The sequence below is a fragment of the Cervus elaphus genome, chromosome 17 (genome assembly GCF_910594005.1).
Source record: "Cervus elaphus chromosome 17, mCerEla1.1, whole genome shotgun sequence".
Taxonomy (NCBI): domain Eukaryota; kingdom Metazoa; phylum Chordata; class Mammalia; order Artiodactyla; family Cervidae; genus Cervus; species Cervus elaphus.
This window is the reverse complement of record NC_057831.1, coordinates 13,196,165-13,217,700: the sequence shown is the minus strand read 5'-3', so window position 1 is coordinate 13,217,700 and position 21,536 is coordinate 13,196,165. Positions and strand designations below refer to the sequence as shown.

At 41.3% G+C, this 21,536-nt stretch overlaps 1 protein-coding gene across 1 annotated transcript in view; it reads left to right on the top strand.

Moving 5' to 3' along the window:
• UGT8 (UDP glycosyltransferase 8) overlaps nucleotides 1-21,536 on the top strand; it is a 93,512-nt gene that overhangs the window by 23,842 nt on the left and 48,134 nt on the right. The window contains exon 2 of the mRNA XM_043871445.1: nucleotides 8,223-9,046. Within this exon, the coding sequence (XP_043727380.1) occupies nucleotides 8,225-9,046 (822 nt within the window). The 5' untranslated portion in view covers nucleotides 8,223-8,224. The remainder of the gene's footprint in view (nucleotides 1-8,222; nucleotides 9,047-21,536) is intronic.

Genomic DNA, 21,536 nt, shown 5'->3' with positions numbered 1-21,536 from the left:
GACAACAGAGGATGAGATGGTTGGATGGCATCACTGACTCAATGGACATGAGTCTGAGTAAACTCCGGGAGTTGGTGATGGACAGGGAGGCCTGGCGTGCTGTGATTCATGGGGTCGCAAAGAGTCAGACACGACTGAGTGACTGAACTGAACTGAGTAGTAAAAAATTTGCCTGACAGTGCAGGAGACATGGGTTCAATCCCTGGGTTGAGAAGGTCCCCTGGAGAAGGAAATGGCAACCCACTCCAGTATTCTTTCCTGGGAAATGCCATGGACAGAGGAGCCTGGCGGGCTACAGTTCATAAGGTCACAGAGAGTTGGAGCTCTGAGCAGGAAGCACATTTTTGCCAACTGCATTTAACTACTTTGTACCTTTGCAGGGACTGAGCCTTATCTTTAAAAATGACATCCTTGCTAATTTCATGAAGGAAAAAGCCTCATTTGTTCAGTCATTCAGCAAGTTTTGAGCTCCTTAAGACTAACTGGGAGGCTGCGTCCAGACTGCATGTGGCGGGGTGGCGTGTCTAGCGCCTGGCGCTGCCTCTGGGGTACATGGGTGAGGAGCCCTCTGCCACCTCCACAGGCCAGCATTAGGAGGGCTTCACCCTAGGTCACCAGTTCTAACTCCTCGTTAGGCAGATGATCCACTTTTCTGGAGAACTGGCCTTCGTTTTTACTTTGGGGGTAAATGCACCATCCCCTGCTTTTCCCTGAGAGCGCTTCCCCATCATCTCCTGCTCTGCCCCCTGCTCTGGCTCTTAGAGCGTCCTCTTCAGCTCTCAGCCATCTGGAAGCAATTTTCATCTCTGCTGCAGCCTCCTCTGTGTGTTTTGGGCTGCGACGTCTTTCATCCTTTTGTATCCCTCAATAAGCGTTTCTCAAATTACTGACACAAACAGTGTCCACACTCCATTCCACTGTTGACGGTCGTCTTGCCCACGCCTCACTTCTTCATGTCTGTTCTCGGGGATTTGGGGTATTCATTCCGTTTAATAGACTTTACTGTCATTCCAAAGGCACTTTAGGAAGAAAGGACTAGAGACACCTGTGTTCACTTAGCCGTCCTGGACTGGAAGCCTCTGCTCCAGATGTTTTAAACGTTCCAAAAATAGTTAATGATAGAATAATAAAATCTAATAATAGTGGCTTTTTTTCCCCTTTGCTTTATACTCAGAATTATGTTTTTCCTTCCAGATATCATTTAAGGCTCAACACTCTTAATGACTTTATTAGAAAAAAAATTTTTTTGACACTCTTCAGTCTAATTTACTTTGGGGAAAGTCTAAGGTAAAAATTTTAGTGATTTTCTTTCTCCAATATAGAGCCATTTTATAACACTTCACAGGGAGTGCGTTCTTTCTTCATTTAATTGTGGTACTTCCTTTTTCTCATGTTATATTCAAGAAATTCTTACAGGCTACCATTGATTTGAATTAAGATTCTTGAACTCGTCCAACTACGAGTTCCATAGCGTTTGTTTTTTTTTTAATTTTTAATTGAAGTATAGTTGATTTACAACATTGTACTAATTTCTGCTGTACAGAAAGTGATTCAATTTTTTATATATATATATATATATGTACACACACACACATTCTTTTACATATTCTTTTCCATTGTAGTTATCTCAGGATATTAAATATAAATTCCTGTGCTATACAGTAGGACCTTGTTTATCGTTCAGTATGTAATAGCTTACATCTGCTAACCCCAGCCTCCCATTCCATCCCTCCCACCACCCCTCCCCTTGGGGACCACAGATCTGTTCTCTATGTGTGTGAGTCTGTTTCTGCTTTGTAGGTAGGTTCCTTGGTATCAAAATTTAAATTCTATATATGAATAATATCATATGGTATTTGTCTTTCCGATTTACTTCACTTAGTATGATAATGTCTAGTTATATGCATGTTGCTGCAAATGGCATTATTTTGTGTTTCTCTTATGGCAGAGTACTATTCCATTATGTATATACGTACTCTATATATATATAATATATGTATATATTATATATATATATTTGTTTCTTTTTTTTTTAACAGCTCAGTTACAGCTCAGAATTTTATTTGGTCAACAAAAGATGGTACATCCCTGAGGCATGAGGGTGGGCTGACCCTGAAGGAGAGGCCCAGATAGTGTTTTAATTACAGAATATTTACCTTTCTGTCCCAAGTCGTCATTGTTTCATTTTCAAAAGTGAAATCTCCCTTTTCAAGTAAACATGGATATAGTTTGGTCAAATTCCAGACAAAACAAAGCCATCCATTGGAATTTTGAGATGACTTTATTCAGTCTATTTATCTTATGGAAAGGATTGACTTTTTTAGAATATTGTGTTCCATTAAAATAATATGGTACTGTGGTACACTTAGTATTCCTTTCATGTATATCTTTAGGGAAAAACTTGCCTTACTTAGAATAACCAACATATATGTTTCTTAGTTAACTTTAAAGGTATTTTATGTACTTTATTGTTACTGTGAATGAGATCTTTCTTATCACATTATTTAAAAATGACACTGATTATTTTTATTAAGAGAAGAGTAAGGTGACCAACATAGAAAAAGTTAAATTAAAATCTCTAATAATTTGTACTATCCAGAAAAAAATGCTGCTGTTTGTGCGTATCACTACTGTGTATGGTATTTATATGTATATATCTTATATAAAGTGATAGTTCACATGGCGGGCTTCCCCAATGGCTCAGCAGTAAAGAATTTGCCTGCGATTCAAGAGACTTGGGTTTGATCCCTGCGTCAGGAAGATCCCCTGGAGGAGGAAATGGCAACCCACTCCAGCATTCTTGCCTGGAAAATCCTATGGACAGAGGAGCCTGGTGGGCTACGGTCCATGGAGTGGCAGAGTAGGACACGGCTGAGCAGCTAAGTGTGAGCCCATTACATGATCATGCTTAGTAACCTCATTTTTAATCAACAGTAAATCTTGAATGTCTTTTCATGCCATTAAATATTCTTTTACAAGATTATTTTAGGGGCTATTGTATGAATGAATCACAGTTTATTTTAACCAGTTTCCAACTGTTGGAGATTTAACGTATCTGCAAATGTCTGCAATTAGTAGCAGTCTTCTCCTGCCTTAAACAGTGGCTTCATGAAAACGCTTATAGAGGTTAAATGTCTATTATGTATGTTGCAGGTTGTTTTTCTACGGTATAATTTGCCCTTTAATTATGTTTACATTACATTTGATGCATCCACATCCCTCTTTTTAAATTGGTTGATTTTCTTTTCATTTTTTCAGGCTGCTTTACATTGTTCCCTAAAATAATAAACCTTACTTTTTAGAGCAGTTTTGGGTTCACAGCAGGAAGTACACAGAGCCCCCATATCCTCCCCTTACATTGGTGCATACCGTCCTCCACTGTCAACATCTTGCACCTCAGTGACCCGTTCTTAATGATCAGTGAACCTGTACTGACACATTAGCATCCCTTCAAGTCCATACTTAGAGCAGTGGTCCCCAGCCTTCTTGGCACCAGGTGCTGGTTTCGTGGAAGACATTTTTTCAGGGACTGAGGGTGGGGGGAAATGATTCAGGTGGTTATGTGTGCGATGGGGAGCAGCAGGTGAGGCTTCACTTGCTCACCGGTCCGCCGCTCCCCTCCTGCTGTGTGGCCCGGTCCCTATCAGGCCATGGACTGGTACCAGTCCTCGGCCCGGGGCTTGGGGAGCCCTGCTTCACAGGGTTCACCCTTGGGGTTTGGATAGTCTCTGGGTTTGGGTAAATGTGTAATGACACTTACACACCATTGTAGAGTCTTACAGAATAATTTCACTGCCCTGAAGATCCTCTGTGCTCCACCTGTTCATCTTTCCCTCCTTTGCAACCATCGGCAGTGACCAATATCTTTACTGTCTCCATAGATTTGCCTTTTACAGAAGGTTATATAATTGGAATCATACCGTATGTAGCCTTTTCAGATAGGCTTATTTCATTTAGTAAATATACATTTTAATTTCTTCCTTCTCTTTTCATGGCTTGATAGCTCATTTCTTTTTAGTGCTGAGTAATATTCCACCATAGCGATGTACCACAGTTTTTTTTATTTATTCAACTAACTTTAGGTGCTGTACTTGGATACCCCCAAGTTTAGTCAATTATAAATAAAGCTGTTATAAACATTCATGTGCAGATTTTTGTGCAGACTTCTGTTTTCATCTTTCTTCTGTAAATGCCAAGGAGCACAATTGCTGGGTCACATGGTAAGAGTATGTTTAGTTTATAAGAAACCTCCGATTTGTCTTCCAAAGTGTCTGTACTATTTTGCATCTCCACCAGCAATGTATGAACATTCCTGTTGTTCCACACCCTCTCCAGCATTTGGTGTTGTCAGTGTTCTGGATATTGACCACTTTAATAGATGTATAGTGGTATCATTATTTTTTTATTGCAGTATAGTTGCTTTATTTTTTTTTTATAATTTTAGTTATTTATTTATTTTTGGCAGTGCTGGGTTCTCGTTGCTGCATGGACTTTGCTCTAGTTGTGGCGAGCGGCGCTGCTCTCTAGCTGTGGTGTGCGGGCTTCTTATTGGGATCGCCTCTCCTGTTGGGAGGCACAGGCTATTAGGGCTTCATTTGTTGTGGCTCCTGGGCTCCGGAGCAAGGGCTCAATAGTTGTGATGCACGGCCTTAGTTGTTCTGATCTTCTCGGACCAGGGTTGACCCCACATCTTCTGCATTGGCAGGCAGATTCTTTACCACTGAGTCACCAAGGAAGTCCTCATTATTGTTTTAGTTTGCATTGCCCTCATGACATATGAGGGAGAAGGCAATGGCACCCCATTCCAGTACCCTTGCCTGGAAAATCCCATGGATGGAGGAGCCTGGTAGGCTGCAGTCCTTGGGGTCGCTAAGAGTCAGACACGACTGAGCGACTTCACTTTCACTTTTCACTGTCCTGCATTGGAGAAGGAGATGGCAACCCACTCCAGTGTTCTTGCCTGGAGAATCCTAGGGATGGGGGAGCCTGGTGGGCTGCCGCCTATGGGGTCGCACAGAGTCGGACACGACTGAAGTGACTTAGCAGCAGCAGCAGCAGTGACATATGATGTGGAGCATCTTCTCATCTGTTTACTTCATGTCTGTATTTTCTTTGGTGAGATGTCTGTTAAGATCTTTAACCCCTTTTAAATCAGGTTGTTTGTTTTTTTATTGTTGAGATTTGAGTTCCTTCCTTACATGTTTTGGTAGCAATCCTTTTTTATATATATATTTTGCAAATGTTTCTTCTAGTCTGTTGCTTATCTTTTCATTCTCTTGACGTTATCTTCTCAGAGAAGAAGATTTTAATATTAATGAAGTCCAACTTTTCAACTGATACATTGTGATTCTTCTGGACTAGCAAGGATCATACTATTTATTGGTAGTTGTGTTAGTCATTCTGTTATCCATAACGGTGATGTTTATGAGATTTAAATGCTGTTGTAATGCTTCATAATTAACTTTGTATTTTAATAGTGAATAACGCACTTGTTCAAGTGATGCTTCTTTGAGGTAATCATTTCTTTTTCATGAAGACATATGATGACCTAGTAGCATTATTTTTAGAAGATATTTTATCATATGAATATTGGTATTTCTTAATAGTTTTATAATTTACATGTGCAGAATCTATGTACCTTTTCTAACCTCATTTTGTTAGATGACAGCCACTGGTGGCTGAGATGGTCAAATATCTGCCTGCAGTGCAGGAGACCCAGGTTCAATTTCTGGGTCAGAAAGAGCCCTTGGAGAAGGGAATGGCTATCCACTAAAGTATTCTTGCCTGGGAAATCCCATGGACAGAAGAGCCTGCTGGGCTACAATCCGTGAGGCTGCAAAGAGTTGGCTATGACTAAGTGACTAACACACACACACATTCAGTACAATACTAGTGTAGAAGTTCCTTAGTCACACTAATCACATTGGAATTGCTCACTAGAGGCTACCATATTGGATGGTAAGGAGGTGGAACATTTTCGTCATCACAGGTAGTTCTGTTGGACAGTGTGGTTCTAGAACATAAGCAGTTGTGATTAAACAGTCATTTTGTGTGATTTCTTTTTACTTTGCAGTAATTACTAAAATACTAAAAGAAAAAAATTAAGAAATGCAGTGAAAGCATTTGTTTCCCTACTGTTATCTTTTGTTTCTTAGTGATTTATGTTAAAGTAACAGTTATAACTACAGCTGAAGGAGCTGAGTATGCTCACCATCTGCTCAGCTAAATGCGAAATACAATTGGCAGAGCAGTTGCCTAACGTTGGTCCATCATGATGTTGGTCTTCTTGGACTTGCCAGCAGGCACTATTAGTCACAGCAATGGGCAGTTCAGCCGAAATAACTTTTCTGCATAGTTCTCATTCTTAGAATTAATAACTTGTCTACTTAAAATTCCTAATTCTTTTCTTCCTTGGCAAGGGCAGAAGGCTGGGGTTCACTGGTGGCTCAGTTGGAAAAGAATCTGCCTGCAATGCAGGAGGACCGGATGTGATCCCTGGGTTGGGAAAATAAGCTAGAGAAGGAAATGGCAACCCACTCCAGTATTCTTGCCTGGGAAAGCCCATGGACAGAGGAGCCTGATGGCCTGCAGTCCATGGGTCACAAGCGTTAGATGCAACTTAGCAACTAAACCACCACCACCATTGGCAGAAGGCTACATCAGAGAGGCACATTTGGAGAGAGAACACAGAATAAAGGCCTGGAAGGTTTGCTCCAAGATTGGCTACTTAATTTTCTTCTTTCATTGACATTGTAATTATAGAATAAACTTCATTGCTATAGAAACAGTGTTTGCTCCAAATTATTTTTTTAAAGGTCTCACATTAATTCAGGCAACATTTAACATAAGCTTTCATATGTTTATAACACATGTTACTTCAGTTTTCTGTTATAGTAATGATAACTTAATGATATTGTATCATTTGGAATTGGTTTGAAAAGCATCTGGGAATATATTTTATAATTTAATTTTGGTATTGGAAGAATCTATCATTTGTCTGCTATTGATTTCTTCTTTTTTTTTAGGTTTCTTGCAGTGTTTGAATGTTGAGAAGGTATAGTTGTTTAAACTGTGTTTAGATGGCAGGAATTTGTATAAGCAGGATGGTTAATATATGATGGGTAAACACATATTGATTTGGTGATTGCATATAAATCTATTTTGAGTTGTTCTTTGAAGTAGAAAAGTCCAGTTCTCATGGGTAATTATTGTTTAGGTCTTTCCCTATTTGGAGGCTAATTTAGAATCCAAGTGTAAATTATATTGGGTAGGTAGGGCAAGTTTCCATATTCAGTGGCCCACATAGATATTTCTTAAAAAATGGTAGAAGGTGACTCTAACAGTTGTATATACTTTATTAAAGCAGAAGAGCAGAAGAAAGATTAGCCATCCTGTGCACTTGTCCTTTGCACCTGAGTTAACAAGTACAACATGGGAGGTATAGTCAAGGACATAGTCACTCATCAGCCATCTCTTTCACAAGGATTTACTGAGATCCAGTTAACCCTCTTGAACTTTTGTATTAAAGGTTTCTCTTTTAGATAATGCCCTGAAATGAGTCAGCAAATTGATATAAATTACATAAACAGAGTTGGCCAGGATACTTAAGGGTATTTAGATAAAGGAGAAAGTCACACTAAAGGTCATTTTTTTCTCCTATGGGAAAACATATTTTCTATAGAATTACTACTTGAAAGAATGATTTTCTGATACATAATCTTTCTTTGGTATGCTTTAGTCATAATTGGGGAGTGTTACTGCTGTGATAAAATGATTTAAAAAGAGACATAGAGACTGATGATACCCCAAAAAAGAAGCCTTGGCTCTTCTTCCTGGGATTAACATTGATGTTCCCTTAAAAGATAAAATGTTTCATAGATGGCTTATAGCTCTTATTCAAAGAAGAGAGATCTTTTTTCAAATTTAGTCTTACAGGTTTCATTTCAAATTAAAAAAAAAAAAAAAAGATGAGTTCTCTATTGTTGTTCCAAAGCTGATACATTTTAAATCTATTTCAGTTTATGCCAGTCTTTCTGTCAATTCTGTATTTTAAGAGACACCTTTCAGAAATGAAGAGACAGGACATATACTGGGATAATTTTTTAAAGCCATCCTTAGGCAAAGTACTGGATCATCAGATCCTGTGAAAAAGCACCTTTGTGATGGTTTTGAATGGTGAGGATTGCAGTCTGTTTTAAGTAGTTTTCTGGTTGTCATTTCAGCTATGAAGTCTTACACTCCGTATTTCATGCTCCTGTGGAGTGCTGTTGGGATAGCCAAGGCTGCCAAAATCATCATCGTGCCGCCAATTATGTTTGAAAGCCATATGTACATTTTCAAGACACTAGCCTCGGCCTTGCACGAGAGAGGCCACCACACAGTGTTCCTCCTCTCTGAAGGCAGAGACATCGCGCCATCTAATCACTACAGCCTCCAGCGCTACCCAGGGATCTTTAACAGTACCACCTCGGATGCTTTCCTGCAGTCCAAAATGCGGAATATTTTCTCTGGGAGATTGACAGCAGTCGAACTGTTTGACATACTGGATCACTATACCAAGAACTGTGACATGATGGTTGGCAACCACGCCCTGATTCAGGGTCTAAAAAAGGAGAAGTTTGACCTGCTGCTGGTCGACCCTAATGACATGTGTGGATTTGTGATAGCTCATCTCTTGGGGGTTAAATATGCTGTATTTTCAACCGGCCTTTGGTATCCTGCTGAAGTGGGCGCTCCTGCCCCCTTGGCTTACGTCCCAGAGTTTAACTCACTCCTCACAGACCACATGAACCTGCTGCAAAGGATGAAAAACACTGGCGTTTACCTCATTTCCAGAATAGGGATCAGCTTTCTGGTTCTTCCCAAATATGAAAGGATCATGCAGAAGTACAACCTGTTGCCGGGGAAGTCCATGTATGACTTGGTCCATGGGTCCAGCTTGTGGATGCTGTGTACAGACGTAGCCCTGGAGTTCCCGAGACCCACCCTGCCTAATGTGGTTTATGTAGGAGGAATCCTAACCAAGCCGGCCGGCCCGCTACCAGAAGTAAGGTTTGCTGAACTCCTTGGTAATCTTTTCTTAATATAAATGTCCATTTGTCAGCTTGGATTTTTAGAAGAGCGGGGATTGGGTATTGCTGGATACTAGCTGCTATTCTAAAAAGTGGTTAAGACAGAGCCTGCCAAGGTCCCTTTATTTGTGGGTGCCCCACTCTTCTGGAACGCATTCCTGCTTTGAATGAGCATTTCCGTAACACCAAGAGGCCGCTGTGCCATATGGTCAGTAGACTGTCTGAGAAGTAGATTTTTTATTAAGTTATGACTCTGAGAAGAATGGAGTTAGATAGTTCGTTTTAATGAGTGTAAGTGATTTCACTTTCAATTAAATGCAGAGCTCCTTCTGATCTCCCCCAGAAAGCACAAGCACAAGTCTCTGCATCCAGGTTAGGTCCTGTGAACTCAAATAAGTAGAACAATGTTAGTAGTGATTCTTTCAGCAGTCGTGACCACTTAAAGTTTATGTCCAACAATGAAAATGAGGTAGTAACTTCCATCAGACTCGGATGCTGATTTAAAGTTAGTAAAATTATTTAAAGACATCATGCCTCACTGTGATTTCATGTCAAAGATGGAATTAATTACATTTAAACAAAACCTGTTTAGTCTCTGAGTCAAACCTAATTTCTTCTTTCTGGCTGAGCTATCAGCAAATACAGTTGGGTTCTATTCTTCATCCTAGTTTGGCTTTTTTTTTTTTTTTTTTCAATTAGGTATCTCAAAACCTGTAGATAAAAAACCTGTAGGAGCCATATTGCATATCTGTTGTAGGGGGATTTCTAGCCTCAGGTTGACTCTGGATTCAAACTCAACCTCTGATGGCATTTATCAGAAGTGTAGGGCCTGTACTGTTTTTGTCTACTGCAGCCGTTTCTACTCTTCAGATTCTTAAAGCAGCCACTCACAACAATAGTCAAAGTCTTCATTTCTAATGCTGGTCACTACATTTAAAGAAATCTGCCAGAGTCTTGATGAAGAGTCAGTCTAGATTTTCTCCTATAGGTGTCAGATAAGCGCAATCTCTGGGCAGAATTTTCTCATGGGAAAATAAGGTGATTGGAATATATAGCCTGTAGATTCCTCTCACACCTCCATTAGAAACATATTTAATAAATAACACTTTATATATTTCATGTAACATGAAGAAATAGAACTTGCCAGATCTTTGACCCATAAACCCTAGATTGCCGCTGGTGAAGAATGTGAGAGAGAGTGGTGGTTCTTTCTGATGTCAGCTGTGAAGGATAAAGGTTAATCTCAGGCTGTCTCAGCCATTATCAAGCCCACTTTGAAAATTTGATTAGTCTCTTTCAGAGTCACTGTGTGATGTATTACCCCCTTCCTAAAAGTATCTAAAATCAAACTTCAGAAATAGCTTCTAAAAGTCCCGGAAGCAAGTTTCTCTCTACCTGAACTGAGCCATTCCTGATGTCAGGCATATCAGCCCTGCTCCCCTCAAGCCTTCATCTTTTCCCAACCAGAGCTCTGCCATTTTGCCTGTTCCCTTTGAATTTTTGTTTGAATACTGTCTCCCCTGGTTATACGGAAGAAGGAATTATTGATGTTCATTTTTCCTGTACTGTAGCAGCTTGAACTATAAGCACAGAACACCATTGCATGCTTAGTAAAATAGCATGGGTCCTTGTGGTTTCATTACAGTAGCCCCTCCTTTTCTGCAGCTGAGTTTTCCTCCATCGACCATAGTATGAAAATATTAATTGGAACATTCCATAAATCAACGATTTGTGAGTTTTAAATTGTACATTGTTTTGAGTAGTGAAGTGTGATATCTTACATGGTCCAGCTTGGTCCTGCTCCACGCTGCCCCGAATCCCCATCCATCCACGTGGTCCGCTTCTGACCTCCAACCAATGGTGTCATCACGGCTCTGTATTGTAATGCCTGTGTTACTCACCTTACTCCATCTGATCATGTCTCATCTCATGTCATCACAAGAAGGGAGAGTAAGAGCCCAATAAGATATTGAGAGAAACCACATCACATAATGTCTCTTGCAGTGTATTGTGATCTATTTTATTTTTAGTTATGATTTTTGATACCCTACTGTGCCTGATTTGAAAATTAAACTTCATCGTAGGTATGTATAGGAAAGAGCATGGTATATATATAGGGTTCAGTATTATTCAAGATTTCAAGGATCCACCAGGGGTCTTGGAACATACACCATGTGGATAAACTGGGTTACTGTATACTTTGTTTTACTTTAAAAGCAGCTTTTGCCTGGTTTTTGGAACTTCCTATAATGTTATTACCCAGGATGTTTTCTGAGATGCCATGATTTCTAGTTTGGCACTGGTTTGACCCACTTTGTGGGCCTGTTCTTTTTTTCCCTCTCTGGACATTTTGTAATTATTCTTTTGAATATGTGCTCCTTATCTACAATTATTGCTTTGGCTCTGACAGTTAGATGCCACACTCAGAAATATCCCATCTGGCATGAGTATGTGTTATGTATGTGAACCTAAATAAGTATATTGTGCGTGTGTGCTCAGTTGTATCTGACTTTTTGCATCCTGTTGGACTATGGCCCATCAGACTCCTCTATTGCTGGGATTCTCCAGACAAGAATATTGGAGTGGGTTGCCATTTCCTCCTCCAGGAGATCTTTCCAACCCAAGGATCAAACCCATTTCTCCTGTGTCTCCTGCATTCAGGCAGGTTCTTTACCCACTGAAGCATGAGGGATAAGTATATCATTATCATTGAAAATCTGTGAGGTTATAAAGTGTGAAGGGCCATTTTCACTTCAGTGTTCCATTTACAAAGTTCTTCAATAGGGAGAATTTTGAAGAATGGTGGATCTTATTCATTCATATATTCCCTACCCTAGTGAGGTTTTATGTGCTTTGGAACACGTGCCTTTCTATTGAGATTTCTCTAGTAGATTTGATAAAATAAACTGTACCTCAGCATACTAAAAGTTAATGAGTTTCTGAAATGCCTGTATTATTTACAGGTCATAGTTGTGATGGTAAGATAACAGAGACCAGCGAGTGGCCTCTTAGAACACACGATTCACTAATAACGGCTTAACTGTTAACTGCCTTGGTGTCTTACACTGGCGGGGGATTAAGTTTTCCAGATGTCTAGAAATGATTTGACAGTGAGATTTCTTTTCACAACCTGGGATAAAAAGGTAGAGAAAAATGTCTAAAGGACATTTTTCCGAAGCGTTCACAATGTTTGAGCCTAAAGAAACTCTAGAGAGCATCTAGTTCAGCTGCACTTTTCCACCTCAAAATACAGGAAGTGACCCATTCATTTGTCACATGTGAGATTAAAAGAATTTGAGTGTCTCATCCAGGCCACAAAGCCAGGTGAAACATGGATTGTTTTGCCATGAATTAGATATTTTGTCAAGATGCCTGTATCTCTCGTTACTCATTTACGCATTTATAGTTTATTCAAGGAACTTCCCTGTAGCTCATCCCATAAAGAATCTGCCTGCAGTGCAGGAGACCTGGGTTCAGTCTGTGGGTCGGGAAGTTCCTCTGGAGAAGGGCATGGCAGCCCGCTCCAGTATTCTTGCCTGGAGAAGCCGGTGGACAGAGGAGCCTGGCGGGCTACAGTCCTCGGGCTTGCAAAGAGTTGGACACGACTGAGCGACGAAGCATAATGTATTCAAAACTATGCAGAGACAATTTCACTAATCTTTATTTGATAGCTCAAAGATTGTGAGGACTTAATATGGGAGTCAGATCACACCATCTGTACCCATCCTTGGAGAAAGAAATGGCAAGCCACTCCAGTATTCTTGCCTAGGAAAACCAGTGGACAGAGGAGCCTGGCGGGCTACGGTCAGTGGATTGCAGAGAGTCGTGCGTGACTGAGAGACTTACATTTGTGTTTCAGAGGTTTAATGATAGAAATCAGCCAGAATCCAAATCCTTTTGATTACAAAATGTTGTCTTGGTGTAGAGTGAAGAAATTGTCTGCACTCATAAGAGTATGATTTCTAAACGTTTGTGCCTGACTCATCACACTGTTTACTGCCGACTGCCTGCAGGCGGTACGGGCAGGGAGTCGCGGTGAGGCGGAGTGCCAGCCGCCGGGCGGCTTCCTTGGGGGGCACCGGCGGGAGTCGGGGTGGCCTCGGGGCCTGGCCTGGCTAGCACGACCCCGCGTGTGGCCAGCGCTGCCCGCGGCTGCTGGAGGGGCTGGGGGACCTCTGCTGAGGGACTGGCTGCACTTGGGTACGCGGTAGGCACGGGGTTCCCCTGCTCTGCAGTCTGCAGGTTCGAGCCCCTGGAGCGGGAATACCTCTCCAGGACTTGTAAGAGATCCCGCCATTTCCGCGGAGCTTACCTGGATCTCCTCATTCAGTGGTGATTCCAAGTGAATTTCTCACCACTTCGCGTTTGGACCGTATCTTTGATCTGTATCGCTCCTTTAGTTCTTTGTGAGTGTGGGATATTTTCTTAAGTTAATTGAAAGGAGCGTGTGGTCAAACATTTTAACAAGACCCATGGCACCCCACTCCAGTCCTCTTGCCTAGAAAATCCCGTGGACGGAGGAGCCTGGTAGGCTGCAGTCCATGGGGTCGCTGAGAGTCGGACACGACTGAGTGTCTTCACTTTCACTTTTCACTTTCATGCATCGGAGAAGGACATGGCAACCCACTCCAGTGTTCTTGCCTGGAGAATCCCAGGGACGGGGGAGCCTGGTGGGCTGCCGTCTATGGGGTCGCACAGAGTCGGGTAGTACTGAAGCGACTTAGCAGCAGCAGTCTACAATAGGAGTAATGCCCTTTAGAGGAAGAGGTTTAGAGTGGACTGTATCCATATTGTGGCTTATCTCTATCATTACAGTGTGGTAGAGAACATAGGAACAATTTTTTTTTTTAAAGGTTTACTTCCTCCAGGAAGGAAGTCTGTAAATAGTTCCACATTTGACTAGATCCTTCAAGTATTAAATGTGGATGAAATAAATAATAACATCTAGTAGGGGGTGACTATAGCTTTTAGTAGTTTGACTAGGAAGTAATAACAATACTACTACCAAAGAATCGTATATTTACTTAGGGAGTCTTTTGATTATTAAAATTCACAGGTTTGAGGTGATAATTTTTAGATGATTTCCCATTGGCAGAAAGTGGTCTAGCCCTGCTAAGCTGCTGCTCTCTGCCACTTTTCAGCTTCTACAGCCCTGAACTATCATTTCACCTAACAGATTGTATCTTAATTATTGGTTTTTCACATGTTTTTCTCCCCTACTAGGGTGTGGATGCCTTAAAGGGTGGACAGGTGGATAACCTTTGTACCCTGAGTGGCTGGAAAATGATAGTCATTCAATAACTGTTTAAAATTAAGCGAAATGCATCAAATAGAAATAGTTGCCAAAAAATAGGTGATTCAGTTAGTATAACAGTATTGTTAATATTATAACCATTATTTGTTTATTCCAAATTTATGTTCAGATGCCATTGAAGCCATTAAGTAACCTGACATTCCAGGTTATTGTAATGAATTAAGATAGCTACTTAATGATACTGATATTGAGAAAAGGCGATCACCTCATTGTTCACTACCCAGTTGGTGAGCTAAATGATCCCTACTGTGTTCCAGATGCACGTGGACAGGGCCAACAGTGCTCAGGCACTATTGCTGTGTTAAGATGGCTTGGGAGGGTATGACCCTCATTTGGTTGGACTGCAGAGGGGCTTTATTGCCAGGCTAGGGGTATGAAAGGCATTTTCATTGCACCATTTGTACAGACATTTTTTTAAAATTAGGGAAACAGTCCTGGGGAGAGATACAGATAAGATAAAAAGATGAACAGAGATAAGAAAGAGCCAGAGAGCAAGGACAGGGTCATGAGATACTCACTGTTGTTCATTTTGTCATTTGCCAGAACTTCCTCACAGAGAAAGGTTTGGGCGGGGGAAAGAGACATTGTGCAACAGATTCATTAGATTAACCCACTTGTGAGCAGATCAGGTTATGAGAAGAATAAAACTGAGGAACAAAACAGTGGCTTTTTACGTGTAGTTTTCTTTGAGTCACCTAGAAGCGTTTTCTTACTATTACATATGGAAATGGAAAGCTGACTTCCCCAAGAGTGAATGAATGTCTAGACTGAGTTATGGGACCACAGTCCCTGGGGCTAACAGACTGATCCAGGGTTGCAGCAAATATGGAAAATCATGGAGATGGACAGGGAAGCCTGGCGTGCTGAAGTCCATGGGTCACAAAGAGTCAGACATGACTGAGCGACTGAACTGAACTGAAGGCTATTTAAATAGTATGTTGCTTATAAATTATTTATTGAAATATAAAGCTAGACATAGGATGATAACTATTGTATTATATTTATTAAATTGTCCTCTTTTAAGTAAGTATAATTTAATCTCTTGCTCTCTCTCTCTATATATATATATTTTATAGTTGGTTCTTAATTTTGGATACTATCGCTTACAAATAATTTTTTAGGGTGTCTTTATTCCTGTGCTATATTGGTAGCTATGCAGGGATCAGAAGATTGAGAACTATAACATTTGGAAGAGATGGATGATTTAGTTTCAACTACTAATTCTTAGAGGAAAGATTCACCACAGCATGATATTTGGGCATAAATAATAGATTCCCTATGGGAATTCATAGGCTTCCTAGGTGGCTCAGTGGTAAAGAATTTACCTGCCAAATATTGGAGATGCAGAAGACACAGGTTCAGTCCCTGGGTTGGGAAGATCCCCTGGAGGAGAAAATGGCAACCCACTCCAGTATCCTTGCCTGGAAAAATCCCATGAACAGGGAAGCCTGGTGAGTTAGGTTCATAGGTTCACCAAAGAGTCGGACACAACTGCGTGAAAGAGTACTCTGCACCACCACGGTAATTCATTAATGTAAAATGTCGCAGATACTTCTTGCAGAAGTGGATCATATATTTTGTCTTTATTTTGTAGTGAGAAAGCAGATTACCTGACTAAGTGAATATATCCAGGAAGTGAATTGGGCAGTGTTGCAACTATCAACAAGTTACTGTTTAGTTCACTGATACGGTGGTTTTCTAAGCAGCACTGTAGTTTTCAATAGCTTATCAGTTGCTTCTGTAAGCATTTTAGGCTTGCAAGAGTTTCCTGATACTTTTAGAGACCCAAATATAATGGAATGTGCACTCTGACATAATTTTTAAACACCTTTCTTCCTCTGCTGTTGAGTATTTAAGCTTTAAGATGCCCAGCAGAGTTGTTCATTTAGATGTTAAACAGTGGCGACATCAAGGAAAATATTTTTTAACTGATCATTTTTACAAATGGCAATTCTGACAATTAAATAGTTGCACCAGTTTTTAGAATAATATTTTTCACAGATACTCTCATTCCAAGCCAAACAGTTCTAGTTTGGAAATGAAAATCGCTACTGTCCATGAGTTTGTCAGATCTATTCCTGAGTGCAGATTTTGACACAAAGGACTGAGTGAGCCTGAGCTTCTGAGAAAGTGGTGGCTCTGGAGACAAGCTACCTATTTCATGGTATTGTTTACAGAATTTTTTATACCAAAATGTCCAGGGGCTGTGGCAAAGTAGCCGGATGGAAAAACATGGGCTTTTTCAGCCAAATGGCCCTGGGCTTTAATCTTGGCCTTAATAAGACTCTTGGAGAGGGAGGGTGTCAGCCTCCTTAAAGTGAGGATGGCAGTGCTTACTTCAGAGTGTTTCGGGGAATGAGAGCCGTGCAATGCCTGGTGGGGATAGTTCTTGTGCTTATTATTATTCTGTTAACTCTCATTACTGAAGATGAGCACTAGTTACTTATCACTCTCACCCGCTGTCTTCCACCTGGCAAATAGAAAAATGGTTTCAGAGTTGGAGGACATGTCTGGCATCACCCCATCTCATTTCAGGGGTTGGCCCTTGGTCCTTCTGCCTCCATCTTGGGGATGTTTATTTCCCTTTCCTTCATCCTTTCTCACTGAAGTAGAAGGAAAAGAGCATGTGAACTATATGGGATTAGACATCCGAGCCTTAAGAAACAGCAGAGGCTGACAAGCTTGTCCTGTTAGGGAGTGCCCTCCTGGTGCTTCCAGATGCTGGCTTCTTTAAGCTCATGATGTTATCTGTGGTTTTTCAGTCCTTTAAATGGAGGAGTAGCGACTCCAAACCCTGTTCTGCGGGCTCCATCCTTGTTCCTTCTCCTCCTCTGTGCTTCTCATTCCTGTCGGACCTAAGGAGACGCTCCAAACAAATAAATACCTGCCTCCTAGCCAGAGATTGTATATAGCATTGGATCAAAGCAGGCTGTGATTTTAAAGTCATATTACACAAACACCTTTTTCTAAAATTCTAAGAAGTCATGTGCTAAGATACTTTTAGCTTTTATGTGCAATCTTTTGTCCAAAATCTAGTAACAAGTAGAGTGTTGTTTACTATATAGCATTCTGTAAATTCTCACTACCTATCAAACATTTTTTTGTATTTATAATATGTCAATATATCTCTTATAAATACAACAAAATGAGAGTTTGGTTTTTAGAGTCAGTCTTTATATTAGCTTGCTTATTCAGAAAATACAGCTGACCATTGACAACCCAGGGGTCGGGATGTTGACCCTCTGTGCCCTCAAAATCCACGTGTAATTTATAGTAGTATCTGTGTACACAGTTCCTCTTTATTCAGAGTTCCTCATTTGTGGATTTAACATGGATCAGCGTGGATCATGTACTATGGTAGTATTTAGTATTGAAAAAAATCAGTGTATAAGTGGATCCATGTAGTTCAAACCCATGTTGTTCAAGGGATAGCTGTATTTTTTACACTGTGACAATCATTTTTATCTTTTTACTTTGAAGGCATCTCTCTTATAAACCAGCAAACCCTGGGCATGCACATAAGTCAGAACTGGTCCCTGCCTGATAAACCCAGTGTTGCCTGGGCCAAGAGTGGCTTTATAATGGATATTTTTGTAGCAAGCAAACAGGACAGATAGCCAAAGAGAGATTGGCACTGAAGTAGTGGGGTGGACTTTTCCAAGTCCTTCTTAACCCAGAATATACTCTTATTCCCCTGAAATCGTAGAGTCTAGAAAACTCCCCGCACAGTGTGGATTAAGCCTCCTTTCACGGGGCACAGGGAAGAGGGTGGCAGGAGCGCTCCCAGTGCCCGTACGCAGGGGTGGGAGCCAGGCACCAAGGGAAAAAGGATAAAACCCTATAGACCAGAAGCCTGCGTGCTGGTGCTGGGAGGCCTGTTCTTTAAACCCCGAGAATGAAGCAGGTGCGGCCCAAGAGGCCTTCTGCACAGTTGAATACCAGTGCTGCTAGCCGCACACTGCAGGGACCGAACGGGGTGCACATTCCTCCTCCTTGGCTTTCGGCTTTCTGTCAAGGTATATTTTACAGCGCCATTTATCACTGTTACAGGAATCACTGTTAGGAGGAGAGTCAAGATTTCTGATTCTGTCAGTATAAATGCAGTCAGTTAATTAGCCTTTTAGCAGGGCATTTGTTTTAGAAAGTGCTGAGAGAGAGAGAGAGAGGCATGAGATAGAAAGCATGTCTGCCTTTTTCCTAAAACTGTTTGTCCACCTGAAACAGGAGAGTGCCTGTTAAAACGGTCATTTTCTTAGATTATCTCATATGGATGACTTTTTGTCAGAGTGGCTTTTGGAAGAGTTATGGTGTTCAAACGCAAGAGGGGCAAACTTAATGTCATGAGTATTTTCCCTCAATGTGTGTCTCTCTTTTTCCCCCTAGATACATGATACAGTAAGACTAAACCTGGCAAAGTAAGCTGACCTGATTTTATACTTCTTTGAATATAGTAACTACTTAATAATTGTCTGCTGCTTTGAATTGCTTTATGCTCAATTAGATCTAGAGAAAAGTCCTTTTGATAGTATCTGAAAAGATTTCAGCTGCATGGATCTCTAAGAAAATCACTAGGTTCTGAAAAACTGAAGACCTTTCAGAAAGAGTAGTGGGAGAAATTCTCTGAGAACAGGGTTCCCAGTTTAGTGATCATTTATATCTCACCCACTTTCATACCTAGTTCTGCAGCGCTTTGCAGAGCATAGGCCCTTATACATATATTTTGAATTAATATAATTTCAAGTTGTGAAAGCTGGTGCATTTGCCCAGGTTATTTAGCAAAACTGGGATAAAATGTTTTTAAATGGTTAAATTGCCAGAGCTTTTATCAGTAAAAAGCAGCTCAAATGGCTTGATAAATATTGTTAAAATCCTGAGGCTAATAATTAGTTTCCTTGCCTACCATTGTCAGCCCAGTGTGAGGAACAGTGAAAACAGCTTACAGTTTTCTTTCTCAGTGGAAAGTCCATTGAGAACTTCTTGTGTGTGGCAGGGCAAACGATATGCAAAACACAAAGGGATGGCCACTCATAGAAAGAGGAGATAGCTCTTTAGTTATATATTTAGTGCATGTGCCTGGCACCAGGTTAGCAATGTTAAGTGCAAATCATACTTTCTTCATTTGTGCTTCTTGTTGTTCAGTCGCTAAGTCATGTCCAGCTCTTTGCAACCCCATGGACTGCAACACGCCAGGCTTCCCTGTCCTTAACTGTCTCCCTGAGTTAGCTCAAACTCATGTCCATTGAATCAGTGATGCCATCCAACCATCTCATCCTCTGTCACCCCCTTCTCCTCCTGCCCTCCATTTTTCCCAGCATCAGAGTCTTTTCCAATGAGTCGTCCCCTTGCATTAGGTGGCCAACGTGTTGAAGCTTTATTTTCAGCCTCAGTCCTTCCAATGAATATTCAGGGTTTATTTCCTTTAGGATTGACTGGTTTGATCTTGCTATCCAAGGGACTCTCGAGAGTCTTCTCCAGCACCACAGTTCAAAGGCATCTATTCTTTGGCGCTCAGCCTTCTTTATGGTCCAGTTCTCGTATCTGTACATGACTACGGGAAAACCAGAGCTTTGACTATATGGACTTTTGTTGGCAAAGTGATGTTTCTGATTTTTAATACACTGTCTAGGTTTGTCATACTTTTCTTTCAAGGAGCAAGCATCTTTTAATTTCATGCCTGCAGTCACCGTCCATAGTGGTTTTGGAGGCCAAAAAAAAAAAAAAATCTGCCACTGTTGCCATTTTATTCCCCATCTATTTGGCATGAAGTGATGGTACTGAATACCATGAATTTAGGTTTTTGAATGTTGGGTTTTAAGCCAACTTTTTTCACTCTCCTCTTTTACCTTCATGAAGCGCTGCTTATAGTCTAAGGGGAGAAATGACTAGTAAAGATGTAGATGGATAATATTTTGATGCTGAACTACCAGCAAGGAAACCAGTGGGGCACAATGATAGAGAACAGGGAGTCTTCTCGGGGGACTGGGTAGGGCCTCAGGAGAAGGTGGAACCATGGGGAGGAAAGCTTTCCCGGCAGGGGACCCACCTATCCCCAGGTAGGGAGACGCACTTCGAAAGATCAGTAAGCCTGAAGCGCTGAAGGCCTGAGGCTTGGCCAGGTGGTTCAGCTGGGTTTGGAGAGGTGAGCAAAGAGCCTGTCACTACAAGGGGTGTAGATTTCACTGAATAGTCAAAGTGTTAGTCGCTCAGTTGCTTCTGACTCTTCGTGACCCCATGGGCTGTAGCCCACCAGGGTCCTCTGTCCATGGGATGCTCCAGGCAAGAATACTGGAGTGGGTTGCCATGCCCTCCTCCAGGGGATCTTCTCAACCTAGGGATCAAACCTGGGTCTCCTGCATTGGCAGGCGGATTCTTTACCATCTGAGCCAGTGGATGTCACCAAATGAGTTAAATCCTGATTGGGTTTGCATTTAGCAAGACTCCCTCTGGTTGCTTTGTGAAGATAGTGTTCTAGAAGAGAAAGAGAGAAGCCGGGAGGACCAATTGAGTGCATGTTGCTGTAGCTCAGGAAGGAGGTGGGTTGATGAATGTGCTTGTGGTGAGAGAGAGATGATTCCAAGTGCATTGGGAGGTAGAATTAACTAAGGTCCAATGTGGGGAGTCTGAGTGGGGACACTTTCAGACAGCCAGGTTTTCTGCTTAAATAACCAGTAGTTGGCATTTGCTGGATGGAAAGAATAGGGAATGAACAGATTTTTGAGGGAAAACACATTGTTCCGTTTGGGACATACTGAATTTGAGAAACCTGTGGTTTTCTGAACATGGATTTGACAGGAAAGGCCAGGCTTGCTATTCAAATGTGGGGATGATCTTCAAGCAGACTGTACCGAGGTGGTGGGAATAAATGAGATTACTAACAGAGAGGTGTAGAAAGAGAAGAGGACTTAGGTTTGAGCCCCCGGGCCTCTACCATGTAGAGGTTGGTTAAAGACAGAGGAACCTCTAAGAACTCTGACAAGTCATCACCTGAGATGTGAAGCATAACCAAGAAAAAGCCGTGTTTTAGGATCCAAGGAATGGGTGTTTCTGGAAGGGAAGTCCATCAGTTATCATTGCTACCAAATCAGGTGTTCTCATGTGAGTTGGAGGCATATACACGTGGTGGTGTATATCACTGAACAGCTTTAGTTGTT